This window comes from Bombus huntii, chromosome 15 (genome assembly GCF_024542735.1).
Source record: "Bombus huntii isolate Logan2020A chromosome 15, iyBomHunt1.1, whole genome shotgun sequence".
Taxonomy (NCBI): Eukaryota; Metazoa; Arthropoda; class Insecta; order Hymenoptera; family Apidae; genus Bombus; species Bombus huntii.
The window spans coordinates 3823229-3850254 of record NC_066252.1 but is presented as its reverse complement, the minus strand read 5'-3'; the positions used below and the strand labels follow the sequence as shown (position 1 = coordinate 3850254).

General features: G+C 33.4%; 8 protein-coding genes across 17 annotated transcripts; 6 read left to right on the top strand and 2 right to left on the bottom strand.

The window, feature by feature from the left end:
* Positions 1–5: 5 nt before the first annotated feature.
* On the top strand, positions 6–5104 carry LOC126873699 (uncharacterized). 6 transcript variants are annotated; one of them, XM_050634832.1, is made up of 2 exons: positions 6–158; positions 1356–5104. In XM_050634832.1, the coding sequence occupies exon 2, from the start codon at positions 1385–1387 to the stop codon at positions 4193–4195; it is 2811 nt and encodes a 936-aa protein (XP_050490789.1). In that variant the 5' UTR covers positions 6–158; positions 1356–1384; the 3' UTR covers positions 4196–5104. The 6 variants fall into 6 exon arrangements, with proteins under 6 accessions (XP_050490789.1, XP_050490791.1, XP_050490793.1 ...); XM_050634834.1 differs by lacking the exon at positions 6–158 and adding an exon at positions 181–485; XM_050634836.1 differs by lacking the exon at positions 6–158 and adding an exon at positions 509–563.
* Positions 5030–6427, bottom strand: LOC126873742 (beta-1,4-galactosyltransferase 7). Its single transcript, XM_050634940.1, has 5 exons — positions 6279–6427; positions 6004–6218; positions 5701–5924; positions 5473–5619; positions 5030–5378 (listed from the first exon to the last, which is right to left on the bottom strand). The coding sequence occupies exons 1-5, from the start codon at positions 6379–6381 to the stop codon at positions 5087–5089; spliced, it is 981 nt and encodes a 326-aa protein (XP_050490897.1). The 5' UTR covers positions 6382–6427; the 3' UTR covers positions 5030–5086.
* A 995-nt stretch (positions 6428–7422) lies between these two features.
* On the top strand, positions 7423–11054 carry LOC126873708 (melanotransferrin). Its single transcript, XM_050634865.1, has 9 exons — positions 7423–7565; positions 7761–8173; positions 8256–8373; positions 8434–8613; positions 8687–9144; positions 9219–9383; positions 9455–9543; positions 9630–9970; positions 10045–11054. Exons 1-9 carry the CDS (start codon positions 7499–7501, stop codon positions 10683–10685), a joined length of 2472 nt encoding a protein of 823 aa, XP_050490822.1. The 5' UTR covers positions 7423–7498; the 3' UTR covers positions 10686–11054.
* Positions 11055–11205: 151 nt separating this feature from the next.
* LOC126873886 (uncharacterized) lies at positions 11206–12001 on the bottom strand. The gene is made up of 4 exons (XM_050635220.1): positions 11988–12001; positions 11779–11920; positions 11552–11662; positions 11206–11481 (listed from the first exon to the last, which is right to left on the bottom strand). Exons 1-4 carry the CDS (start codon positions 11999–12001, stop codon positions 11263–11265), a joined length of 486 nt encoding a protein of 161 aa, XP_050491177.1. The 3' UTR covers positions 11206–11262.
* LOC126873751 (uncharacterized) lies at positions 11903–13708 on the top strand. Of its 2 annotated transcripts, XM_050634954.1 has the most exons (4): positions 11903–12175; positions 12242–12368; positions 12427–12556; positions 12889–13708. In XM_050634954.1, the coding sequence occupies exons 2-4, from the start codon at positions 12270–12272 to the stop codon at positions 13143–13145; spliced, it is 486 nt and encodes a 161-aa protein (XP_050490911.1). In that variant the 5' UTR covers positions 11903–12175; positions 12242–12269; the 3' UTR covers positions 13146–13708. The 2 variants fall into 2 exon arrangements, with proteins under 2 accessions (XP_050490911.1, XP_050490910.1); XM_050634953.1 differs by having other exon boundaries at positions 11903–12368.
* Positions 13575–16438, top strand: LOC126873885 (glutamic acid-rich protein-like). The gene is made up of 6 exons (XM_050635219.1): positions 13575–13623; positions 13707–13909; positions 14084–14539; positions 14844–15231; positions 15302–15513; positions 15601–16438. Exons 1-6 carry the CDS (start codon positions 13575–13577, stop codon positions 15967–15969), a joined length of 1677 nt encoding a protein of 558 aa, XP_050491176.1. The 3' UTR covers positions 15970–16438.
* On the top strand, positions 16209–19151 carry LOC126873720 (esterase E4-like). Of its 2 annotated transcripts, none has more exons than XM_050634894.1 (9): positions 16209–16306; positions 16590–16897; positions 17085–17213; positions 17303–17462; positions 17577–17953; positions 18036–18207; positions 18292–18482; positions 18562–18706; positions 18766–19151. In XM_050634894.1, the coding sequence occupies exons 2-9, from the start codon at positions 16679–16681 to the stop codon at positions 19071–19073; spliced, it is 1701 nt and encodes a 566-aa protein (XP_050490851.1). In that variant the 5' UTR covers positions 16209–16306; positions 16590–16678; the 3' UTR covers positions 19074–19151. The 2 variants fall into 2 exon arrangements, with proteins under 2 accessions (XP_050490851.1, XP_050490850.1); XM_050634893.1 differs by having other exon boundaries at positions 16294–16471.
* A 499-nt stretch (positions 19152–19650) lies between these two features.
* LOC126873721 (esterase FE4-like) lies at positions 19651–26623 on the top strand. Of its 3 annotated transcripts, none has more exons than XM_050634897.1 (9): positions 19663–19977; positions 23994–24119; positions 24203–24362; positions 24593–24981; positions 25063–25234; positions 25323–25513; positions 25594–25738; positions 25813–26140; positions 26435–26623. In XM_050634897.1, exons 1-8 carry the CDS (start codon positions 19780–19782, stop codon positions 26130–26132), a joined length of 1701 nt encoding a protein of 566 aa, XP_050490854.1. In that variant the 5' UTR covers positions 19663–19779; the 3' UTR covers positions 26133–26140; positions 26435–26623. The 3 variants fall into 3 exon arrangements, with proteins under 3 accessions (XP_050490855.1, XP_050490854.1, XP_050490852.1); XM_050634895.1 differs by lacking the exon at positions 19663–19977 and adding an exon at positions 23230–23563; XM_050634898.1 differs by lacking the exons at positions 23994–24119; positions 24203–24362; positions 24593–24981; ... (3 more) ...; positions 25813–26140; positions 26435–26623 and adding exons at positions 20391–20516; positions 20606–20765; positions 21031–21419; ... (2 more) ...; positions 22032–22176; positions 22251–23149 and having other exon boundaries at positions 19651–19977.
* Positions 26624–27026: the final 403 nt, after the last annotated feature.

The following is a 27026-nucleotide window of genomic DNA, read 5'->3' as shown; positions in this document are numbered from 1 at the left end:
TGCTCACTTCAATTATACAAAAGAACGAGGCATAAGAAAATTGGTGAAATAGACGTTTAATGCGTATTTGCCGTTACTCTTAAGCTTAAGTGAAAGAACCGCTGTTCAGATACTAACCCTATCTATCGTTCCACAATAAAGGATAAAATGAATGCAATGTATGTATAATCTTCTTTATTTTTACTTGAGAACTTGATAACAATTTATTTAAACTATATCAATACAAAACAAAATAAGAAAATATTTCACGTGGGATTTATTTAAATGATGTAATATAAAACAATATGAAACGGTGGATGTAGACGATGTAGTGCACCATGTGATGAATATAAAAATAAGTGTTCATACATAATTAGAGTGATCAATTTTTCAAAATGCAGTATAGTTGGTAATTTATATAATGTGCAGGTTGTTATAAATCTTTTATTTTTTTGTGCACCGTCAATAAAGATGGCATATAATGACTTGAAAATAGAATTCAAAAGGCAGGTATAATAAGATTAAATAATGTACAGAGACTACATTGGTATTGATAGAAATATATATTTAATTTTATTCGAAACGTAAGTTAACAATTAACCTATTTATTATTCGATTTTCGAGGTAGCCATATTACGTCCAGACATTTCCATTGCGTAGCGAGAAATACATCTCAACACAAGTTTACCATTGTCTGGTTGTTTAACTTTGTATATTTTTTTTTTTTTTTTTTTTTTTGTATATTTGCGTCAATATTGATCACACGAAATTAGTAAATAACATAGTAAATTTACAAGTTGCAACGTGTAATAATAGACCTTGAATAGAGTTAATGGGTGAGGTGAACGGGTTTCGGTTTTTTTTACACCATACATTACCGGCAGAAGATTTATAGTATTCAAGAAATATTTGCCTTCCTTTAAGTTATAACAATCTAATAGTTTATATAAGAAGTTTTTAAATTTATCCGCGTCTGTAAAACGTAATACACCGTTTGAATAGCCTAATTTTTAGAATGTTTTGTATACGACCGAGTCAACCCTTTCGATCAGTAGTTACAACTCAAGAACAAAGGTTTGCATCACGTGAAGAAGTACTTTTAAATATCTTTTAGTTAAATTTATTCTTAGAAAAGTAAAAAGTATGTTTTCGCATCTACATTATGCATTATTTCTGTATTCAATATTTGTTTGAATTATGCTATGTATAATTAAACGTATTAAATGTTTAAATTAACTGATATACATATTATATATGAAAATAAATATTAATTTTGATTAACTTGTTACATATGGAAATATATTGTTAGTTAGGTTAGATTTATAAAATTGAATTGTTCATCTTAGTATTATGAATTTATTATCTATAATTTGCAGAAACCTTAACAAGTTCTGGATGTCAAAATATGCCAGGCTGTGCAGCAGTTGGCTGCAACAATCGTAGTGAGAAAGGTTATATTATGAAATGTTTTCCACGTGATCCAAAGTATAGAAAAATTTGGCAAGAGCGTGTTGCTAGAGCTGATTGGGAACCATCAAATAACTCATTTCTTTGTCACGTACACTTTGAACCTCAAGAATGGTCTATAACACAAAGTGGAAGAATTAGACTGAAGAAGAACGCAATTCCTTCTATATTTACAGTGACATCTACTAGAAAATCACCTAAAAAAAGAACTAAGATATTTAATAAGAAAGGTGAAAACTTACTGCAAGGTGAATATAATGTAGAATATACAGAAAATGATACAGAGCATTCATCTATTGAACATTTAGAAGAGAAAGATTTGGATTTTCAGGAGATTGAGGAACTATCTATACAACAAACTACTAGAGATTATCTTAAACATACCCATAAATATACAGAAGATAAGAGAGAAGAAAACATTAAGGTTAATCATCAAAGGCAAAATATTGTGATGATTGCTGATGATAACCTCACTGATATTAATAATTTAGTGGAGCAATACAGTCTGAAAGTTCAACCAAACAATAATAGAAAGGAAATTAAATTATCCTTATTTATGAACAATTCAGAAACTACACAACTATCAAATACCACTATAAAGAAAGAAATTAAATTAGAGGTTATGGATCATAACACACTTGAAGATAGTTATGATGAAATTGAAGAGAAGTTAAAACAAATTTGTGATGGTGGATCTACTGAAGATGAAAATTATAAAAATGAGATTGAGAAGAAGTTGATGGTTAAGAGTCAAAAGGAAGGTGAAATTGAAGAAAAAATGGACACAAAAGTTGAATTTACTACTGATGACCATACAGTTGAATTTACTACCGATAACCATAAAGTTGAATTTACTACTGATAATCATAAAGTTGAATTTACTACTAATGACTATAAAGTTGCTTCGCCTGTTAATAAAAATCATTTATCAATAAAAAACGAAGTCGGACATATGCTTACAGACAAAGAAGAAAATGTTGAAATAATATTTGGTACTGAAAGTGGGGATGAAAAAACATCTGTATCGCAAACTGTATCAAAAATGAATAAAGTGAAAAATAGTGCACTGGAACATGATGAAATGATTTATATTAAAGATGAAAAGAAAGTTTTCAATGAAGACATAGAAGAAAATTTTACTAAAGATGAAGTTTATGTTATACCAAATATAAGAGCGGCTATGAAGCGTAAGAGAAGAACTAGAGAAGAAATAATGAGATCAATAAAGAAGTCATTTAGAAGCAATTCAGATCAAGATATTAATTCTTCAAGTAATAGTGACTCATCTGAAATAGAAATAAAAGATGAATTACCTTTGTTTTCTCAGCAAACAAATGATATTAATAAAAATGATGTAGAAATAGAAACTGATAAATTTGTTATCAAAGTAACTGGTGACCCTGACGATGTGACTGAAATTATTGAAGAGTTATCACTTAACACAACAGGAACACAAATATCTAAAGAATTCAGTACTGCTACCAAAATTGAGGAAAATGATTTACTCATTACATCTGTTATAACAGTAGAAACACCAAAAGATCTGAAAGGTATTGTTTATGGAAATTTTAATAATCCACTAATAAAGAATGAGTATGTAAGTAAAGAAACTTCACTAATGAATCAATTTCCTTATGAAGACAGAGAGTTTACAAGTTTCAATTCAACTCATAGTTCTAAAACATACTATCCTTCTTATTTCAAACATACATGTTCTGATGACGAAGAAAGGATAAGGACTAATTTACTATCACAAAATTGTACACAAGGTGTTCAAACTTCCTTGGGAAATAATCCTAGTTGTGTTTCCTCAGATTATGAAGATCTGTTAGAAAGAATACAAATTCAAGAGGATGTAATTGCAAAGTTAACTGACCAGTTAATTATTTATAAAGAATTTGAAAACAGTATAAAAACCACAGGACCTGAAATGCAAGTCAAAGAAGTGGAAACATCTAGAATTAATACAAGATCAAGTAACATACAATCTACAATACTTAATAAAAAGAATTTAGAATCCAAACGAAGATTGATAAAAGACTTATCAAACAGAGTAAACTATTTTGAAGAAATGAATAAAAAATTAACAAAAACTGTAACATTGGCATCTCAGCAAAAAAGAAAGCTTGAAGGGCAAATTAAACAAAAGGATAATCAAATAAAGGAACTTAATTGGAAGTTGGAAAAAGCATCTAAATATCTTGAAAGAGCAGAAAAAAACACGAACACTTACAGAAGGAAGATGTTAAGTATGCAAACTGTTATGAGAAGAAGAAAGCTTTTGGATGAAAAAATGTGCAAATTTAATGAAATGTTACTAGACAGCTCTAAACAAGAATTTTCAGAAAAGGTTTTATCCATGGCAACAGAGATTTGGGAACTTTATGGGAAAAATGAATATGATAAGCTGCTTTCTTATGGGTTTCCATTACCACCATTACCAGCTTTAACGGAAGAACTTCTTACTGAAGAATTTACAGATCTTAACAGAAGTGATATAGATGAGGCACAAAATTCTACGAAGATAAGTATTAAAGCAGAAAAAGCTCATGATACAAATAATGAATCTGAAATAGATGAAAAGGACGCAGAACATGTAGCTTCAGTTGGCAAAGCAACTGAATATGAAAGTGCAGAAACTGTAACAGGAACTGTGCAAGACATTTTTGATGAAAATAATGATGGTGATGATTTTAGTACAAATGAATTAAGAGAACATTTTATTCTGCAATTAAATGCAGTTATGTAGCCATAATTTTGTATTTTAATTATATTTTTCTTTTTACATCTTAAGAACTGTAATATTAAAATCATAAATACTTAGGTCAAATCTCTTTTGTCATTGTACTATATGTACCATTGTGCTCTTAAGAATTATATTTATTGTATAGTATAATCCAGTGTTCTTACTTCAAATGTAAATATATATGTACAAATATTATTATATGCGTAATATAAAAGACCATTTGAAGTGATTGATTGCAGTATTAAATCATTGCTTATAAATAATTTTCTGCATAATGGTCTATCGATCTATCTTAAAGTTATACAATACTTTATGTTTCTTATTGACAAGATTTATATTTTAGTAGTAAAATAAGAAAAACAGATCTGCTACAAATTTGTTTCTGATGTTCTTCTAAATTTATCATTGGCAATAATACTCCAATATTTGTGCATCAGTAAAATGTTAAAAGGATATGAATTCAATTATGTTATTTGAAAAAGAGAAGGGGCAAAGTAATGAAATAGTAATTAAAATCTTTTACACAAGATGTATGAAAGATAATAGTATAATAATACTTCTGCATATTCAAATTTTATGCTATCTGATTACTTCATCGCTGAAGATATTTATACTATCTATGACATAGGTAATATATAAGTAGTATGTTAAAAATATGATTATAAATTTTGAGAAATTATATAGGGTGATTCTTTCGCTGGTTAATTCATAGGCAATGTCGCGTGCCGCGACAATAATGTCATGTAACTGTAATAACTAGGAAAGTGGTCACCCTGTATTTGTCTCATTTGAATAATATAAGGTAGAAGACATTATAACAATAGTAAATACACTTGATTATACATATGTGTATATGTATTCTTTTTTCTTTTAACACAATTTTTATTAGAATAATTACAATCCAGTGGCAGACTTGTTATTATTAACTTTCTTTTTCTCCTTTGATTTTCCATCCTTGGATCCAAGTATTTTATCACATTCGCACCAAGGTGTAATCATTTTATCACACATTAGAGAAATATTAAGGACTGTTAATGGAGTATCTTCAATAGTCATTGTAATCATACCTAATATTTTATAAGAAACGTTATTTAAGCCAGTTTGACGATCTCGTTTTCTAGTAACCTCCCGTTGATTATAACATTTTATCATATCTCGCTTCCTATGGTTTCTGTCATGTATATGTCTACAATAAATAAATGTAACACAATCACTAATTTATGAACATTTATTTATATTAATATTTAGTGTATATATAAATCTGTTACGGAGTGTCTTACTTGAATGTGTTGTGTGTTCCAGTAGATATATTTTGTGGTCTTATAACACTTAATCCAGCTTCTTTCAATCTAACATAAAATTCATCATCTTCAAGACCCCATCCCCAATATTTATTAGACATTCCATTCACTTGTATAAAATGTTCTCTGCAGAAATATTTTTCTTGTTAATTTAATTTACATGAATTTATAAGTATTTTATACAATAATAACTATTATAATAAGAACCTTTTAATAAGTAATATTCCACCAACAAAAGTTGTATAATGGTATCTAGGATGTAACTCTGGGGAAGATATATGATATGGGCTCTTATTAGGGAAAGAATATAATAATTCATCATTTATAGGCAACAAGTCTACATCATGTATAGCTATATAATCAAACTCTTTGTTAATTTCAAGAAAGCCTACATTTATAAGAGAGGCCCGATTAAATCTAAATCTATCAACCTATAAAGATACATGATATTATTATTACATTTAAATAACATGTTTTAGTTTATTAATAATTAAATTAACCAGAATGTACCTGATTAAGTACAAATATGTGATAATTTATATTTTGTTTATCTAAAAATTTTTTCATATGTGGAGCAAATATCAGTAATTCTTCAAAGCGATCTCGAAATGGCACAAGTATAGCTAAACGATGTAAGGTTTTTTTGTAAATTTTATTATCATTACTTTGCCATTTATTATTACTGTATTGACTTGATTGTGTAGCTATTTCACACTTGCATTCATCTAAAATTTTATTTAAACACTTTGTAATTCATTGTTATATTAAATATATAAAAGACTTACCAATACTTATAGGTGCGATACTTATCAGGCATGAAATAATAAATGTAATTAAAATGCAGGCAAATATATATTTAAATTTTATATTCTTCCAAACAACTTCCATGCCGAATAACAAGTATTTAAGTAAAGTATCTTTAGTTTAAAAATACATAAATTAATCATTGAACAGTCTTACAAAAACTTATTAGTATGGCAACATTTTCTTATTCTGAGAAAGTTTATAAAGCATTGATACTTTTTATCCTTTTCCCTATTTACAGTAGATTGTGATTAAAATTAATACAAATCGCATTGCAGCTTGCATAGTTAAAAATTACAGCTGCATTGATTTGTTAAACGTGAGGTATCCTTGAGGTATCACGCACAAAAATTAGGCAATTACGAGCAAAATTTTGTTACTCTCACATAATTTTTCATAGATTGTTTAAACAAAGTCAATCTTTCTTCAAAACTTTTTATCTTTGTTCTTCAAAGATTCATCGGTCAATGGACCGAGAAGAATACGTTTTTTGCACAAAATGTACATATTTTCTAATTCATCGTATTCACAATTATGACACATACAGAAATTTAATCTGGACATCATCAATGTTCAACGTTGCTCAATTGAGCATACATAAAGCATTTATGCTATAACACAAACAATTAACCATATTACCGAAGAACAAATTGTACTACTGACATTGTACTCATTACTGATTGCAAGATTACTATTCCTGTACTATTTAATGCTATGATAATCAATCCGGTAGTTACAATACTTGTTAATTGAAATGAGAAAAGATAATTATATTATCTTTTTGAAAAATGAGAGATTATCTATATATTTTTAACTGATTACTTTATTATTCAAAAGTATCACTTTATGTATCATAATTCTATGTAAATAAAGTAAATTTTATAACTATATTTTCTAAATGTGCAATGATATTAATTTCAATATTCAATTTATTTATTAATTGTATTAGTTATATAATCATTAGTGAGCTTTTAAAATTAATATAAATGTATGAAAAGCGAATGAAAATGTTGTATCAATACTAGAATATTCAATTAACAATTGGAGAATGAGTGATATTTTACTACAGTTCGCTACACCCTATAGCACTGTGAATGAATAATACACATAGTATAGTAATAGTATAGTAAGTTTGTAGAGTACTAAAGTAATGGGTGTTGCCTTTCGTAGCAATTAATGCTTAGACGAAGAAAGTATAAAAATGCTACCAAACAATTGCATAAATCTAATTTTAATACTCTTCAGTTTATCCTGTCGTTTTATATATGGTATAAAGGATACTTTTATTTTTTAATAGTTTAGTATCGCGATATTCACTTTGTTTAATGACTAACCGTTTGTTATTGTCTAATTATTAATTGTTGTTTATCCTCAAAAATAACAAATGTCAAATTGCAAAAAATATTTACAAATCGATTATGATTATGATTAGCATTAATAACAATGTTTAAATCCATTCACAGGACAAAACCTCAACAATACTGTTACATGGTGTACAATATCTGATGCTGAACAGGATAAGTGCAAAGCATTTTCAAGAGCAGTTGATCGCGAAATAACATATTTTGGGCGTAGTTACATTTCTGTGCAATGCAAACAAGCATTTAATAAAGAAGGATGCATGGCTATGTTGGATCAAGAAAAAGCAGATATAACCACTTTAGATGCTGGTGAAATTTTCATGGCAGGACGCTATCATAGTTTAATCCCATTAATGCAGGAAATATATGAAAGTGGTGTCAATTATCAATATGCGGTAGCAGTTATTAAAAAAGGATCTTTACCAGATGTCCAGAGTTTACGTGATTTGAGGGGTAAAAAGGCTTGTTTTGCTGGCCTTGGGATGCTTGCTGGTTGGGTTATTCCAATTTATACAGTAAATATTATTTCTTTTTACTATGTTTCTATGTAATATATACTGTATTAACCAAAATTGGTCATTTTTCTGTTTTATACAGCTTATGAAAGAAGGTGGATTAGAAATTATAGATTGTAATAATCATGTTAAATCTACCATCAAATATTTTGGGCCCAGTTGTGCTGTAAATTCATTGATAGATAAATATAATCCATTAGGTATGATTGATAATAACTTTACCTAATGTCCATATTCTTTATAGCAATTTTAAATTTTAGGTGATAACTCTGATCAATTATGTAAATTGTGTATTGGAAAGATACCTGGAGAGAGGTGTACAACTTCAGATCCTTATGCAGGATATGAGGGAGCATTTAGATGTTTGGTAGAAGCAGGAGAAATTGCTTTCTTAGTAGACACGACTGTGGATGAGATGACATCAACAACATTTGACTTTAGTATGTTTTTAATTAAAGGGCTTTACCATTAAACTATATTACAATATTAGTAAATAATATCAATTTTTTTAAGATTCTGTAAAGAAGGAGCAATTTGAATTACTTTGTCGAGATGGTACTCGTAAACCGATTAGTGAATACAAATATTGTAATTGGGGTATAGTTCCATCACGCGCTATAGTTACATCGTCTGCTACAAAAATCGAAACCCGTCGATTATATCAGCGATTTTTAAAGACAGCAGTTCAGGTACTACGCAGACATAACGCAAAAAATTCGACCGAATTTTATGACAATCGTTTCGAAAATCGGCCAGATTTTAATAATAGATTTAACAACACTGAATATGTTAATCCAAATGAATATAGCACAGATAACTTTGAAAATCGTAACGGGAATGAAAGAAGCTATAATGGAAATGATTTGAATACATGGGATAACACAGAATCAACAAACATACAACCAATAGAGACTTTCAATTTATTTGAATCTGCACCTAAATATGGAATGCATCATAATTTGATTTTTTCTGTAAATACAATATTCTTTTTGACATTATTGTTACCTTTTTTAAGATAATTTTATTTTAAACTGTATAATTTTAGGATACAGCCAGAGATTTCATGGAATTAAGTGAAAAAGAACAAGTGTATACTGGTTATTTAGGTAGATCCCTTGATGTAATATTAGAAATGCGACGTTGTCCCGTCAGTAAAATGACCCTATGTATTACGTCTGATCCAGAAATGGAAAAATGTATAAAAATGAAGGTAATGATTTAAAAAAATAAATATTATACCTCTAAATTAAATATAATTACTAATGTTTATTTTCATATTAGATAGCATTAAAGGCGCAATTGTTGAAGCCAGAATTAAATTGTCACAAAGGTTACAGTCAAATTCATTGCATGCAGGCTATACAAAGTGGGTATGTATATATGTAATATTGAAAAAGTTTGCAGATAAAATAGGAGAATTTAGTGTAAAACAAAATTCATTCTCTTTTTTTTTTAGAATTGCTGATGTGGCAGTATTAGACACCAGCGACGTATATACTGCTGGTTTACGCTTTGATTTGATTCCATTTATATCTGAAGTTTACAATTTACCTACGCCAGAATATTATGTGGTTGCAGTGGCAAAAGAGGAGGATGACAACACAGATTTAACTTATCTAAAAAATAAGAACACTTGTCATACAGGAATCAATACAGCGGCAGGTTGGGTGTATCCGTTAGCATATCTTATTTCAAATACATGGATCAGGGGTTATGGTTGTGATTCAGTTCACGCTGCTGCGGAATATTTTAGTAAATCTTGCATTCCGGGCGCGCTTAGTACCGAATACAATACAGGTAATTGCAATTCTTGAACTATAAGTGATCGTAGATCTGTGCAAAATTATACGTTGCATGTTAACTTATTGTAGGAGTGCCATATGACAATATGTGTGATCTGTGCCATGGTGCCAGCTTCCAGTACTGTCGTAGAGATGCATCTGAAGATTATTATGGGTATACTGGTGCCTTTAGATGTTTAGTCGAGGGGGGCGGAGATGTAGCTTTTGTGAAGCACACAACAGTCGCAGAAAATACAGACGGAAAACGACGAGAAACGTGGGCACGTAATACTTTCACTAAAGATTTTGAATTGCTTTGCCCAGACGGCACTCGTCGACCAACAACCGATTACATACATTGCAATTTAGGAAAAGTGGCAGCGAATGCAATAGTTACACGTGGTGGATATTATGGATATAACGAGACACAAATAAACGCTTACATAAACTTGTTTATTTACGCCCAACAATTTTATGGCAGAAAAGAACAGGACGAATTTAGTTTTAGTATGTTTTACAGTCAGCCGCCTTATAGCGATTTGATTTTCCAGGACGCTACACAGCAGTTAGTAGTAATACCACCAGAAAAAAGAGAGTTTAGTGCGTATTTAGGCCCAGACTTTATGAGAGCTAGAAGAATTGTAGATTGTAATGCCGGTGCATCAGCTATAGAGCATTCGATAATAGCTACGATAGCTATGATTATATTTGCTTACATACTTAGTAGGTAAATAAGGTAAATTTTTTTAACAGATGAATATATGTACATTCGATAAAAAAAACTTTTAGAAAATACATCTAGCTATATTTACTAGTTTTTTAATCTTTGTATGAGATGTGTTCACAAAATTAATCATATTTTTCGTATTTTACATACCAATTCAGAGTTAAACGAATGAATGTGGTAATGTAACACATAGTTACGTAACGTATAGTTCTCGACTAAAGATTATTGTATAATCCGTCCATTTCTCGACATTTTAGATAAGTATAAAATGATATTTAACTGCTATTTAACTATATTTGCAGTATAACTATACGTGTACCTTACGCCGTCCATTAATATTTTTGTACGCATTGAATAAAGTTGTTTTATAGTACATTATAGTTACGTCAATTATTTTCTCATTTCATTTAAAATTTTTCTTACTGATATATTGCGCGACTTTGCAGTCTTCTCGTCTTCGATCAGCCTTTCTTACGTATTGTTAGAATTTGCTAATTCTTTAAGTTTCTTTTTTACTATTATGAATAAATGAATAATTAATCTTAGACTAGTTAGTATAGTGAAAAGATAGAAAAATAATATTAGTAAAAATATAAATAAAAACCTAAAGCAAATAATCGGACACCTAGTTTCTTAGGTAATATAATTGTTGAACAATCCTTCAACGTCGAGTTCATTGGCAACTCACGTGTACCTTTAAACTTTTTTATTCTGAATGTTTTACGTTGGTAAATGGTACTTTTTTGATCCGATGAAATAGACCTTTTTGGAATTTGATACCTTTGAGCAGATTTGCTTACCTTGATGTACCAAAAAATTATATATTAGTACCACGAAATAAATTTTCAAGCTAGAAAGATAAATATTTACTGTAGAAAACTGATTCTTATGTTCTACTTTATGTTTTATAGATTTAGGCTGCGCTAAGATATCAATGCGTCTTAGGCTTTTCATAGTTTTTCGTTTTTTCTTATGATGCCTCTGTAAATAAATATAGCATTTTATTTGTTGTTTATCTCGAAGTATTTGTTATTGGTAAATTAAAAAAAAAACTTATCGAAAATACGACGATATGAAAGTATTCATTAGTATTTTACTTTTTTTATATTTTTCTTCTGTGTCAACGAATTGTCGAAATTTCCTACAATAACTGTACTTTTTACTCTTCTAGGAGCGCACCAATAAGTTCTTCGTTTATTACGATGGTTTTTGATAACAGATTTTGGCGTTATTTCGTGTCTATTATGTGGAAAATTATATTAGTGAAAATGAGGAAACTAGGAAAACGGGAAAACGCTGTATTTACTCGAATTTCAACATCGTAGGACGGAAATTTAGAGTATTAATTTCGCCAATCGGCAGATTTTGCGGGGGAACTTGAAATTTTGTTCACGGTTACTGTTTGTTGGATCTATTACCAAGAAAGAATTGAAGTTTGCAAACATCTTTATTTTATGATCGCTTCACTGTCACCAATCAACATTTAACCCTAAGGTAAATTTTTCTAAATTTTCTGTTGCTTTCACGATTTACATTACAGCTTCCCGAGTCTCGATTTAGATAACAATTTTACGATTAAATTAACGATATGAACACGGATGTTTGTCAAGATAATGTACCAAGATTTGAAAAACTAGCGAAACCAAGAAAAAGAATCGATAAAACCAGTAACTACAATGCCTTCAATGTAAGTATCACAAACATAAAGATACACGAAGAATATTTTAGTCGTCTTAACATTACAGGTAAAACGTGGAGCATTATCTTATCAAATTACGGATTCGTTAAACAAATTAGCCCAACCTAAACGAAAACCAGGCACAAACGTGTCTAATATATCCAACTTTAGCGTTAAAAGCTCTCCCATAAATACAGGTAGTTTAAAGAGAACCCTCCAAGCGTTACCTTCATTTTTTATCGAACCCTCATCAGTTTGAAGAACCCCCTAAACTAAGTGCTTCAATGTATTGTTTTGCTAATTTGCATTTTTGGCCTGTTTAAAGTCTTTCTTTATTTGCTATCGCGAATTATTCGTTTAAATCTCCTTTATCGCTTGTAATCGCGGTGGTTTGTTAAAGCCTGAGTGTGATTTTTGGAGAGTTCTCGTTCCCGAGTTAGAAAGAATCTTGAACGTATCAGGTGTACATAAAGAAATGTCGAAATTTATTACTACGGAATTCTGCAATTGTATAATAAATATTCCTTAGTGAAACAAGGACATCATAAATTGATAAATAGCAGCGAACAATCGAAGGACGCGCAAGAATCGAGGAAGAAGAGATTTTTACTGGATACTTATGCTCGTATCACTGCGGCTAGGAATAAAGGATGTTCAAAACGATTGCATGAACTCGCGAAACCGAAAAATTGCATGATTCGTACCGAGCCATACGACGATTTCGAGAATTACTTGCAAATGATGAAAAAATGCAACGCGAAATCCGCGTTTCAGGAAAAAAGATAACTCATAATCCATAAACGATGTAATATAAAATAAAGAACGTCTATAAAATGTCTCGATATTTACTAATTTCTATTTAACACGGACATTTGCGTCGGCGAAAAACAAACGAAGGCTTGATCTCTTTTAAAACGTGGCAGCCTCGGTTCACGTAACACGGATACAATAAAGTCGCATAAAATGAAATAGCTATATCGAAAATGAGAAATTTAACGCAAAATCGTAACGCACAACGAAAAGTATCATCGTTAACCATCTTAATATTCTCTTCTTCGTTGGTAAATTGATGAAACATTTAACCTGTACAATGAGCTAAATTCGCAAAGGTGTCGTTGATAAAGAAGTTTATTTTCTATTATTCTCTCGAATCTAATCCCATGTTATGAAGCATTCGTGTAGAGATTAGAAACTAGTTCTGAAAAGTTGTAAAAAATGGCTGTAAAAGTAAAAAAACCCGTAAGGAGCACGGTTTCGAGGAAAGGTCAAATTACGAAGGAAACGAAGGAAACAACAAGAAGCGGATCCCCTAGAGCAGCAGCTGGCAGATTAAGAAAAGTAGATAAGTCGAGACTCAAGGGGAAGTAAGCGTAATCTTTTTGTCAGCGTGTCGAGTAGATAAAAATCTTTTTAACATTGTGACTTTTAGAAAAATTAAACGTAAATTACGATTGAAAGGATGGCTGGCGACACCGGCTGATTGGGCGCGTTTCAATGCCTGGGCGAAATTCAATGCTATACCGAAAAAGCTTCCGCAACCTGAGCCTATAGTTAGTCGTAAATAAATTGCGGATATTTATGCATTTATTGAAAAAGCAGATTTTTATTTTATACCTGATAATTCAATAGGCGAAACAAACCTTTATTTAAATATTATACGAAAAATTCTAAATTTGAAAGATTTGTACATACTTTTACACGTTACAACGTGTAACATTCCTCAGGTTCGTCCATCGAAGCCATTATCTCAGCTAAAGAAAAGAATCAAAATGTTGTCCAAACCGAAGGAAAGAATCGACGAAAGCATTCACTGCAAATTAGACCTCGCTATCTCGAAAGCGGCACTGAAAGCAATTCCATCTAAGAGAACGATTTTGTTGTCTCTACCAAATATAAAACTGGTCGATTTTGGTCGAGTTTATTACAAGGTTTCACCAGCAGCATTAAACTACCAGCCGTCTCAAAGAATCATCGAGCTAAGCCTGCCCCGTGTCATTCTTCCCGAAGAATGCAAACCATCCAGATTGATGTCGCATGAGAAACGAAAGCTGGACGAAGACAGACTGAGGAAGCTGGCTTTAGCGAAGAAATTGCTCGATTGTCCTGAACAATTAACCAAAGAAGAAATAGAGGAGCTATTTACGCCTTATGGCATAAAACGAACTGCGCTTTCCTATCAAGTAAAATGAATTTATATCGCATGTGCACATGAATTTTTGTACGTGTGTATATTCGAAGTGGCGCAACTTAAAGAAGTTTTTCGAGAGAAATTGTTTGAAAGCTTATGAAATAATTACTTGCGCGTTAAAACAGTATGTTAACGAAAAGAGTAGATTCTGAAAAGCAATGATCCAATACAGATTACTTTTGTAATTTTTAGTGGTGACCACTTCTAAAATACATTTACATTAATTTCATGTCCACGTGCATATTCCATTCACGAATAAGCACGGTAAACAGCTTTTTAATCTCTTGAATCGCTAGATTACTCCTTGGTTAGATTTTCTGGCTGTACCATCGTACAAGACGATAAAAGATAAAAAGGACAAACAGTCAAAAGCTTTTAAGAAGATGATAATCGAGGAAGGGGAGGAGAGAGGTAGAATAGCTTTCGCCGAATACAGGGAAAAGGAAGAGGGCGAGAGAAGAGGAAAAAAGCGTAAGCCCGACGATACGAGAACAGAGAAATCTAAAAGCCGTGAGAATGGAAAAGTTACAGAAGCGGATGAAGGAGAGGAGGAAGTGTACGAAAGTGAAGAGGAAGAGCGGAAAGCTAAAAAAAGAAAACTCGAGAAACACGCTTGGAGATTCGCACCGCATCCATGCATAGATGATCCCACACGCATCACGAAAGCAGCTTTGAATGCTAAAGGTCTGCGGCCAAATTCATAAAAAGTTAGTCGACGTTGACAAGCTTGCGTGTACGTTATTGTTTGTTTCAGCATCCGCACGTATGGAAGAATTGGCCAAACCAAATATTCATAAAAGTAAGACTATCAGAACTGATGCTTTTACCGTGAAAAAAAGTGCTTTGGCGGCTACAGCTTCTGGAAGAGTTGAATCTTTGGCGAAACCACCGAGACCTCGAAGTCCTGTTGAAAAAAGACCGCCGCGTGAAAAAGATAAATATGGTAGACCGATATTCGAGATGCCTGTATGTTGATTTAAGTAAAAACCATTAAAAACTAAATCAATTTTTCTGAACATTTAGCCACGGAACCATTTATTGATTTTGTCGCAGGTTTACGGCAAAGTTTTACCAAAAACAAAGCCATACAAAATGGGCGAATGTCCGGAGCCGAAGAAGAAGCGGGTTGTTAAAAAGCGGCCGATTGATCCGATTATTTACGAAGCAACCTATGACCCTTGTATCTATCCAGACTTGGCAAAAAAGCAGAGAATGGAAAGGAAACGAGCTGAGAAATTATTGGGCAAAAAGCATCGTAGAAGGACAAAGCGAAGAAAGAAATTGGAAAGACCTGAAGAAGAAAGAGAAGAAGAAGAAGAAGAGGAAGAGGGAGAAGAGAAAGGAGAAGAGAAAGAAGAAGAAAACGAGGAAAAAGAAGAAGGAGAAACGGACGAGGTAACTGAAGAAACTGAAGATGAGTAGAAAGTGAAACTAAGAAATCTAGATAACGCAAAAATTATGTACAATAAAATGTACAATAAAAATAGAGAAATAAAAAGTAACAAAAAAAGACAGTAAAAAAAGGCACATTTTTAAACAGTGCCTAATCTTCCACGTGTTTTTCGTATTGTTTTCCAAAACTAAAGACGTGATAAGAATACAGACAATTGATGATTCTTTCGTTTCTTCCTTATCACTTGCACGCAATAGCAGATAGTTATGTAACTCTATGGTATCGCAATACACGTAATTCTATAAAAATGAGTTCCAGTAAATAAGGAAAAGTAGTTTGAAGATACGGATATACGTGCGAGTACAAGTATTAGTTATTTCACCGATAAATATTTTTATGTTCAATTTTTCCAATTTTTCATCACCGTCTACGATTTTATATTTTTCACGTTATAGATGTTACTAAATACATTCGATAACCTAGCGATATTTAATTATACACTATCAAAGAACAGATGGACAATATGTTACAGTAATTTGTAAAACTATGATGGCTATGTTTTGGTTTTTCACGATCGAATATATTAAGATAATTATGGTTAGCTTTTTCCCTTCAACTAGAGTATAAAACGTTCTTCTCTCTTTCTTAGCCTTCAGTGTCTCTTAACCGTCTACGTGAGCAACCGTCCACAATAATTTAGCTGACTGATTTTCCTCGTTCACGGAAACAGCGATATTCATGAGAAAAGAATTACTGTCAAACGAAAAGATGAAGCTACTGCTTTTGTTTTGTATCATCGGAATCGGTAACGTTTTATATTGCACAGCACATCCGGAAGCGGTAGCGCCAATTGGAAAAATCCGCGGCTCTGTTCTAACTTCAAGGCTCGGAAAGGAGATTTATTCCTTCCGTGGCGTGAGATATGCCGAGCCTCCCACAGGAGAACGACGTTTTCAGGTGAGTTTCTCATTCTTGCCTCTATCGTAATTTTATTAATCCTGGAAACATCCTCGTTCGTGGACATTTGTCAAACTTATCGTCAGCCTTCAACTATGCAAACAAAGAGTACTTTGCGTATTTCCTTTTATGCGAGTATTTATGGCACATCGGTGGGAATAATCCTTACAATTTTCTCACAATACAGGTTGCCACTCCAGCAGCAGACTGGAACGATGTTTTCGATGCCTCCGAAGAAGGTCCTGCATGTCCAAATGTGGAGCGTATCGAGCCAATATCTGAAGATTGCTTGCGTTTAAATGTCTATACTAAAAAAGTATGTCCTACTTTTTCCGGCTCGTCTACAGCGTGTTTAATTCATCAAGATATAAAATATATATTTATGGAATTGTTTAAACGTTGCAGCTGTCTTCAAAAAATGAAAATGTATCATTGCCAGTGTTGGTTTTCTTCCATCCAGGCGGTTTCTACCAGTCTTCCGCTCAGAGCTTTAACTATGGTCCCGAATATTTGCTGGACCACGATATCGTTTTGGTTACTGTAAATTATCGCCTTGCCACGTTAGGTAATTTAGGCATTTAGGCATTTATAACACACGATATACCAATGATCATTTTCCTTCTATTTTTCCAATTATATATCCAAGGATATATAAAATATATAAATATGGATTTCATAGGTTTTATAGCAACGGGCGATTCACTGGCTCCAGGAAATCTAGGTTTGAAAGATCAGGTAATAGCGCTTCGTTGGATTCAAAGGAACATCGTTGCTTTCGGAGGAGATCCAAACTCCGTGACCATCAGCGGCTGCAGCGTCGGAGGGCTCAGTACTTTCTTGCACATGTTATCACCAATGTCCAAAAATCTATTCCACAGGGTGATCGATATGAGTGGCTCCCCCTTACTCACGGAACCTTATCCAACCCACCAAAGAGATATCGCAGAAAAACAAGCGAAACTTTTGAATTGTCCCATTAACAACACCAAAGACATGTTGGCTTGTCTCAGATCAAAGCCTGTAGCCAACTTTACCAAGACTATATCTGAATTTTTTGTTAGTTCATATCTAAGAGAAATGATTTCTTTCTTATAATTTAGTGGATACTTAGAGGTTTCTAATACTTCTTACATTCCAGGAATGGTACGGAGATCCAATTGTGCTCTGGAAACCCGTCGTAGAACCGGAAGTTCCAGGAATGGAACGATTTCTACCAGCTCAACCCATCGATCTTATTCGACAAGGAAAGTTTTATCAAGTCCCAGCCATATTTGGAGTAACGAAAGATGAACTTGGTGGGATAGTCGTCAGTAAGTCGCATAGTTGGTAAATTGAATCACAATTATAAAATAATCGAAGCTGTTCCCTAATTACGGATCGCTTGTTTCTTTTAGCGTTCGAAAATATCACCAGAAACAATGGCAACATATATCGCAATATGAACGAGAATTGGTATCACGTAGCACCGATTAGTTTCATATACGAACGTAACACGCCAAGATCGAAAAATATTAGTACAGAATTGCGGAAGTTTTATTTGAATGACGAACCACTCGGTTCGTCTAACAGAAATGGTCTTGCTCATGTATGAACTGCTAAATTATTCCTTTAACAAATTCACCGTCGATACTGATAATCGAAGAAATTGTAAAATCAATTTGCAGCTCTATGCGGACAGCGTAATTATATTTTCACAATATCGTGGGGCGAAGTTAATAGCTGAAAACTCCAAAGCTCCGGTGTATCTTTATAAATTTACTTATCAAGGCCGTTATAGCTTTACAATGTGGAATGCTACGACACCCTACGGTAAGTCCACTCAATAATCACGTTGAACGATTGATTACACTGTTTTCTTCTAATTCTAGGCGTCGAACATCAAGATGATTTGCAATACTTATACTACATAAAGAGTAACTTTCCATATTTTAATAAGACTGCACCTGAGATTCCTATGGTGGAACTGTATACATCTATGTGGTCCAGCTTCGTACAAACTGGCCAACCCATTCCAAATGGTAGAAATATAACGTGGAACAGGTTTGAAAGCGAGAAAAGTAACTACTTGGATATCAACTTGAATCCTACCATGAAGACTGGTTTCTATCCCGATAGAATGCAAGAATGGGAAAAATTATTTCCTCTATCCGCTGCATCACAAAGCAAAGCAACATAGCAATGTAAAGTCCGAATGGTCCTTCTTAAGGCTATTAATTTTGTTTCCGAAGCAATTTAATAAATATATAGATCATTATTGATATTCATGATGAAATATCCCTCCCTTCCTATTTGATAATGCCAAAGATACAAATCTGAAGAATCTTCAATCTATATGTAATTAGCTGTTTGTCAGGACACAGTTGCAAATATTTATGTCTTTATTTGTTATCGTTTGTTTGGCGCTTATGTTACAAGTTTTGAGCTCATAACGTTTGTAATATCGTTACTTTTTGCAACGATAAATCTGTTATTGGAAAGATAGTCTGATATTTATATATACATATATATATATATATACTATAGTATAGCGATACTAAGTTATAATGAACGTGACATGCGCATGTAATTAAAAGGTGAGAATTGGTATTAGTAAATGCACTTATTGTTAGTCGAGAAATATTATGGATATCTTCAACGCCAAATAAAGTGCGCCCTTGTGTGGGCGTTTACAAAAGATGATATTTCACAGGAAGGCATTTGGAATTCCCCACTTATTTACCTCGTTGCTCTCGTATAAATTGATCGCTTTTGCCTACTTGGTTATTCCAGTGCTTGTACGAGCACGGTCTATGTCGGCTAATTGATTTGTTTTCATCAATCTGCTTCTTCGTCCAAAGAGAAGAAAGTTCCAACAAGCAAAACAGTAAGCTGCGAGTTCTAAGATGAGAGGCGTTCTGGTATTTCTTGTTTGTGTCACCAGCCTCGCTGTCGCTCAACAGTCGATCACTGAACAACCGTTGGTCACTGCTCCAATTGGGAAAATTCGTGGGTCTATTTTGACCTCTAGACTCGGAAGAGAAATTTATTCGTTCCGTGGTATAAGATATGGCGAACCACCTGTTGGATCCCAACGTTTCCAGGTAAAAAATCCTTTAACTGGTTGTTATTTTACATCAGTGTCAATTTATGCGTTATCCTTGTATAAAGAGCGTAGAAACAGTTTCTAAAAGTATAGTTTGCAAAATGTAAGACATGGAAATCGAGACTAGGTATTTTCATTAATATCACGCACAATTACTCGAAGAATGTTTTAACAAGCTTCCTTATTTTAGCGCATTCGCGATATTATGCCATTGAATCATTTTTAACTAGCCCGCATATAAATTATCCCATTTTCACGGTACAATTCGCAGAAGTAAAGCTATCAATTTCGCACATCTTAAGAGATTAACAATAAATTGCATAATACTCCTTTCGTTAATTGCATAGTTGATGAAATTATTATCATATGCGCGTTACATTTTCTATTTCATGTTTTTAAATTACTGTATAGCCTCCAATCCCAGCGAAAGATTGGCAAAACGTTTTCGACGCAACCGAAGAAGGACCCAGTTGTCCCCATGCTAATGGCATACAACAATCAGAAGATTGTCTACGTCTAAACGTGTACACCACCAAAGTAGGCACCACATATCACGCATATAAATATATCATGCGCAGTTAAACAATTTTAGAACTTTTGCAAGAAGCATACATTTCCAATTCTAGCTACCCTGTAGAAACGAAGATGTATCGAGACCAGTAATGATCTTCATACATCCAGGTGGCTTTAACGGTTTCTCAGGACAAAGTATAAACTTCGGGCCACAGTATCTGTTGGATAAAGATATCGTTTTGGTTACAATTAATTATCGTCTCGGGACGTTAGGTAACTTGACATAAATCAGAGAAGTAATTGCGGGAGCTTTCTGAAAGGATTTGAAATTAAAGAATAATTAAATTATTACGAAATTGTTATTTATTTCGTAAATATAAAAAGAAATAATTATTAATACAAACCGAATTTCCTTTACAATTTGATATAGCCCACTTCGTCTTACAGACTTTGTTTTCAAAAAAGCTCCACAATTAGAACGTACAAAGTTAATTTACTCGCGTTAGGAATTTGCTAAAACAAATTCGAATTATTTCAGGTTTCTTGAATACTGGTGACAGTGCAGCACCAGGTAACATGGGTCTAAAGGACCAAGTCGCAGCTTTCCATTGGGTTCAAAGAAACATAGCTGCTTTTGGTGGCAATCCAAACTCCGTCACTCTATGCGGTTATAGCGCAGGAAGTTTCAGTATTATGTTGCATTTGGTGTCTCCAATGTCACGCAATCTTTTTCACAGAGCTATCGCGATGAGTTCTTCGGCTATAAAACTAAACGTTTATTCCGGAATATCGCAACATGGACAAATGCAGCTAGCTCAAAGACAGGCACGATTATTGGATTGCCCTACTGATTCGACCAGTGCTATGGTGCGCTGTTTCCGCTCAAAACCTACAGAAAACTTTACAGACACATTACGCGACTTATATGTGCGTTTGATATAACAATATAGACCCAGCATGTAAAAATCTGGACAACTAGGAACATTAGTGATATTATATTTTTGACAGGATTGGCGTGGAAATCCCATTGTGCTCTGGTCACCAGCTGTGGAACCGGCAGTTCCTGGTGTCGAAAGGTTCCTGTCTGAACAGCCGTACGACGCGATAAAGCAAGGAAGATTCTATCAAGTTCCTTTAATGATGGGAGTTACGGAAGACGAATTTGGCGGTATAGCTGCTTGTGAGTATTCGAATTAAAATATATTGTATAAATACATTATAAAGATATGAAAATTGAGTATATCCAATTGTTTTATTGAATTGCGCAGTGTATGAAAATGCCACATTAAGAGGTAATTCTCTGTACCCTGAGTTGAACGATAATTGGAATACTCTGGCTCCGATCATATTTATGTACGAACGTAATACGTCGCGATCGAATTACATTAGTAGGGATTTACGGAAATTCTATTTCAACGATCAGCCTCTTAGCTCGGCTAGCTACAGAAAGCTCGGTGATGTACGTATCAAATTCTCTTCGTGCTCTAATTGTAATTTGTTTGCCATTGAAATCATAAAAAAATATCAAATCTTTTTCAGATATATGGTGATGCTATAACTAAATTTCCTATGTACCGGGCAATCAAGTTATTCGCTACGTATTCGAAATTGCCGGTATACTTTTATAAATTTTCGTTCCAAGGACGATACAGCTTTTATATGTTGAACGCCACTACACCATATGGTAAAACTGTTTACTCTTCATTTGTCTGGAAACTCAACGAGGACCATATTTTAAACGTTTTACGTGTCTCTCAGGTGTATGTCATCATGACGATCTGCAGTATCTCTTCTTCATAAAGAGCCGTTTCCCATACTTCAACAGCGACGCACCAGAGATCCCTATGGTGGAAATTTCTACCAGCATATGGTCGAACTTTGTTATAAATGGCGAACCGATCCGTAAGCACGATGGTCAACTCAGGAATGTAAGATGGGGTAGATTGGTACCCGAGCATAGCAATTTCCTTGAGCTGAATCTTCATCCATCGATCAAAACTGAGTTCTTTCCTGAAAGAATGCGAGAATGGGAAAGATTGTTCCCTGCACCCTAAATCTCAAATGCGATGAACATTACGCGAGTGTAAAATCAATGGCTATTATTATTTTTCTCAATCAAATTAGAATGTGTAAATGAAATATGAGAAATATCTTATTATTTCTTAATAGCATTGCTGTATATAATTTAATACAAATTATTCGTACAGAAGGTTTAACGAATTCAAAGCGTTTTAATGACAGAAAATTCGCAGCTTTTAGATACATAGGTCAAAAATATACGTTTATGTGAACTTCAAATTTTCATTAACAGCCGAGTATTTTTTTTTCCTTTCCTTTTGATAATTTGGAAGATACGAATCGTGAAACCCTGTTGCGATAATCTGAACATAACTATTTGTTTGTCGAGGCGTATTCGCTATCGTCTGTTTGATTTTTCATGCTATGAGTGTTGAGTTCACAACATTTGTAACACTGATTTTTTGCAACGATATATTTATTATTAGAGAGACAGTCCGACATTTACATAATATAGCGATTACTATAATAAAAATGCATGCAATTAAAAGATAAAAATATTCATAAATACAATATGTTAATCGAGAAATATTATGGTTGGCTTGATTGACTAATAAAAGGTGTCACTGTGTGGAAGTTTATTGAAGATTATATTGCTCAGAAAGGAAACTGGGTTTCCCCACTCACTTTCCTCAAAGCTGTCGCATAAAATGTGCGCATTCGTCAGCTGATTCTACAGTGCTTGCACGAACACCGTTGAAATCGGCTGACCGAATTGATTTGATCTTATCAACTTGCTTCTTCGTCCAAAGAGAAGAAAGTTCCGACAAGCAAAACAGTAAGCTGCGAGTCCTAAGATGAGAGGCATTCCGGTATTTCTTCTTTGTATCACTGGCCTCGCTATCGCTCAACAGTCGACCGCGGAACAACCTTTGGTCACTGCTCCAATTGGGAAAATTCGTGGGTCTATTTTGACTTCTAGACTCGGAAGAGAAATTTATTCGTTCCGTGGTATAAGATATGGCGAACCACCTGTTGGATCCCAACGTTTCCAGGTAAAAAATCCTTTAACTGGTTGTTATTTTACATCAGTGTCAATTTATGCGTTATCCTTGTATAAAGAGCGTAGAAACAGTTTCTAAAAGTATTGTTTGCAAAATGTAAGACATGGAAATCGAGACTAGGCATTTTCATTAATGTCACGTACAATTACTCGAAGAATGTTTTAACAAGCTTCCTTATTTTAGCGCATTCGCGATATTATGCCATTGAATCATTTTTAACAAGCCGCCCTACAAATTATCTCATTTTCACAATACAATATACAGTAGTAAAGTTGCCAATTTCGCACATCCTAAAAGATTAAGCACAAATTGTGTAATTGTTAACTATATAGTTGATAACTTTCGTTAATTACATAGTAGATAAAACTGTTATGATAAGTGCGTTATATTTCTTATTTCGTGTTTTTGAATTACTGTATAGCCTCCAATCCCAGCGAAAGATTGGCAAAACGTTTTCGACGCAACCGAAGAAGGACCCAGTTGTCCTCAATCTAATGGCACACTAGTATCGGAAGATTGTCTACGTTTAAATGTGTATACTACCAAAGTAGGTAGTGAATTATACCAAATTAGCGTGCATAATTAAATGATTTTAGAATCTTTGCATTAAGAGTCCATTTGCAATTCTAGCTACCGTGTAAAAGCGAGAACGTATCGAGACCGGTAATGATCTTCATACATCCAGGAGGCTTTTACAGTTTCTCAGGACAAAGTATAAACTTTGGACCACAGTATCTGTTGGATAAAGATATTGTTTTGGTTACAATAAATTATCGCCTTGGAGCGTTAGGTAATTTGAAATAAACCAAGGAAGTAATTAAGGAGCTTCCTGCAAAAGTTATCAATTTACTCGATTCGCCAATTTATTTTTAAATCATTTTTCTAGAAATTATCTAGTAATTTTCTTAGGATTAGGATTTTTTAAAAGTAGGAAGCTCCTCAATTATAATATGATGAGTCGATCCACTTCTATCATTTGGATTAAAACTTACTTCAAAACATAAATTGAACTTATTTCAGGTTTCTTGAGTACCGGTGACAGTGCAGCACCAGGTAACATGGGTCTAAAGGACCAAGTCGCAGCTTTCCGTTGGGTTCAAAGAAACATAGCTGCCTTTGGTGGCAATCCACACTCCGTCACTCTATGCGGTTATAGCGCAGGAAGTTTCAGTATTATGTTGCATTTGGTGTCTCCAATGTCTCGCAATCTTTTTCACAGAGCTATCACGATGAGTTCTTCGGCTATAGGACTAGAGGTCTATTCGGGAATATCGCAACATGGACAAATCCAACTGGTTCAGAAGCAGGCACGACTATTGAATTGTTCCACTGACTCGACCAGCGCTATGGTAGATTGCTTACGGTCGAAGCCTGTAGAAAACTTCATAGTCACGTTGGGCTCCTTATTCGTACGTTCTATATAACAATATAAACCTGCTGTATAAAAGTCTTGGCAAGTGTAAATATCAATTATGTTATTTTTTTAACAGGATTGGTACGCAACTCCCATTTTGTTGTGGACACCCGCTGTGGAACCGGAAGTTCCTGGTGTCGAGAGGTTCCTGTCTGAACAGCCGTACGACGCAATAAAGCAAGGAAGATTCTATCAAGTTCCTTTAATGATGGGAGTTACGGAAGACGAATTTGCCGGTATAGTTGCGTGTGAGTATTCGAATTAAGATAATCTGTATAAACGTATTATAAAAATATGAAAATTGAGCATATCCAATTGTTTCATTAAATTGCACAGATTATGAAAATGCAACACAAGAAGGTAATTCTGTGTACCCTGAGTTGAACGATAATTGGAATACTCTGGCTCCGATCATATTTATGTACGAACGTAACACGTCGCGATCGAATTACATTAGTAGGGAATTACGGAAATTCTATTTCAACGATCAGCCAATTAACTCGGCTAACAGCAAGGAGCTCGGTGATGTACGTATCAAATTCTCTTCGTGCTCTAATTGTAATTTGTCTTCCATTGAAATCATAAAAAAATATCAAATCCTTTTCAGATATATTGTGATTCTATAATTACATTCCCTATGTACCGAGCAATCAAGTTATTCGCTACGTATTCGAAATTGCCGGTATACTTTTATAAATTTTCGTTCCAAGGACGATACAGCTTTTATATGTTGAACGCCACTACACCGTATGGTAAAACTGTCTACTCTTCATTTGTCTGGAAACTCAATGAGGAGCATATTTTAAACGTTTTACGTGTCTCTCAGGTGTATGTCATCATGACGATCTGCAGTATCTTTTCTTCATAAAGAGCCATTTCCCATACTTCAACAGCGACGCACCAGAGATTCCTATGGTGGAAATTTCTACTAGCATATGGTCGAATTTCGTTATAAATGGCGAACCTATTCCTAAACACGATAGTCAACTGAGGAATGTAAGGTGGGACAAATTTGTACCCGAGCAAAACAATTTCTTAGAGTTGAATCTTCATCCATCGATCAAAACGGAGTTCTTCCCTGAAAGAATGCGAGAATGGGAAAGATTGTTTCCTGAACCATCAGTCCGAAGTACAGTGAAACATTAAACCCATAAGTAAGTATTTATTAATATTTTCAAAGAATTGTAAATATTAGTGGATATTTTTAGTGCAAATTACAAGTACAATAAGGTGCGGTGATCCTTTTTTTTCTTTGATGAAATTAGAATATATAAATAAAACATGAGAAATGTATTACTATTTGTCAATTGTTACTTTGCGGGATAATTGAATATAAATCATTCGTACAAAAAGTTTAACGAATTAGAAGCCTTTTAATTATAGAAAATTTGCGGCTTTTAAGTACATAGATTAATAAAATATGTTTATGTGAACTTTTATATTTTTAGATCTGATGGTTGGAGTTTCACCATGGTTTCGCTGAGTCCTAAAACTTTTTACCTTGAGATGGATTCTTTAACCAGTGAGGAAGTTCGGTTTTCTAAAATTAATGATATGTAGCAGTAAACGATATCATCGTTATTTAAGAAATGCTATTTGTAAATAAAAAATTATGGCAAGTTTTTCTTACACAACAATGCGAAAAATATTTGTCAGAAATCCCACTAACTCCATTGGACACTGCAAGATGTATCGTTGTTATCGCGACCTGTTCGGCTGTTTTGGAAAACGTGTTCAGCAAAAAATGTAATCCCCAAGAAGTGCAGGCGGAACACTTTTTCAGATTCCAATGCTTATTATATCAGGATGAAAACAATTGGTTGTCATGCCAAAACCTTCAAAACGTAGTGCTAATTCTAGTGTAGAAACGATGTTTGCATATTTGGAAACATAGTATAAATAGCCAGGCAAGGGTTCATTGGATTTACATTATTTAAATTTAACCTCGCTAAGTAATACAGTCCCGATGCAACAACGATTATTCGACTTGGTCTCGATCGTTTTAGTAAATAATGCAAAATAATTCTACAAGCAGTATCT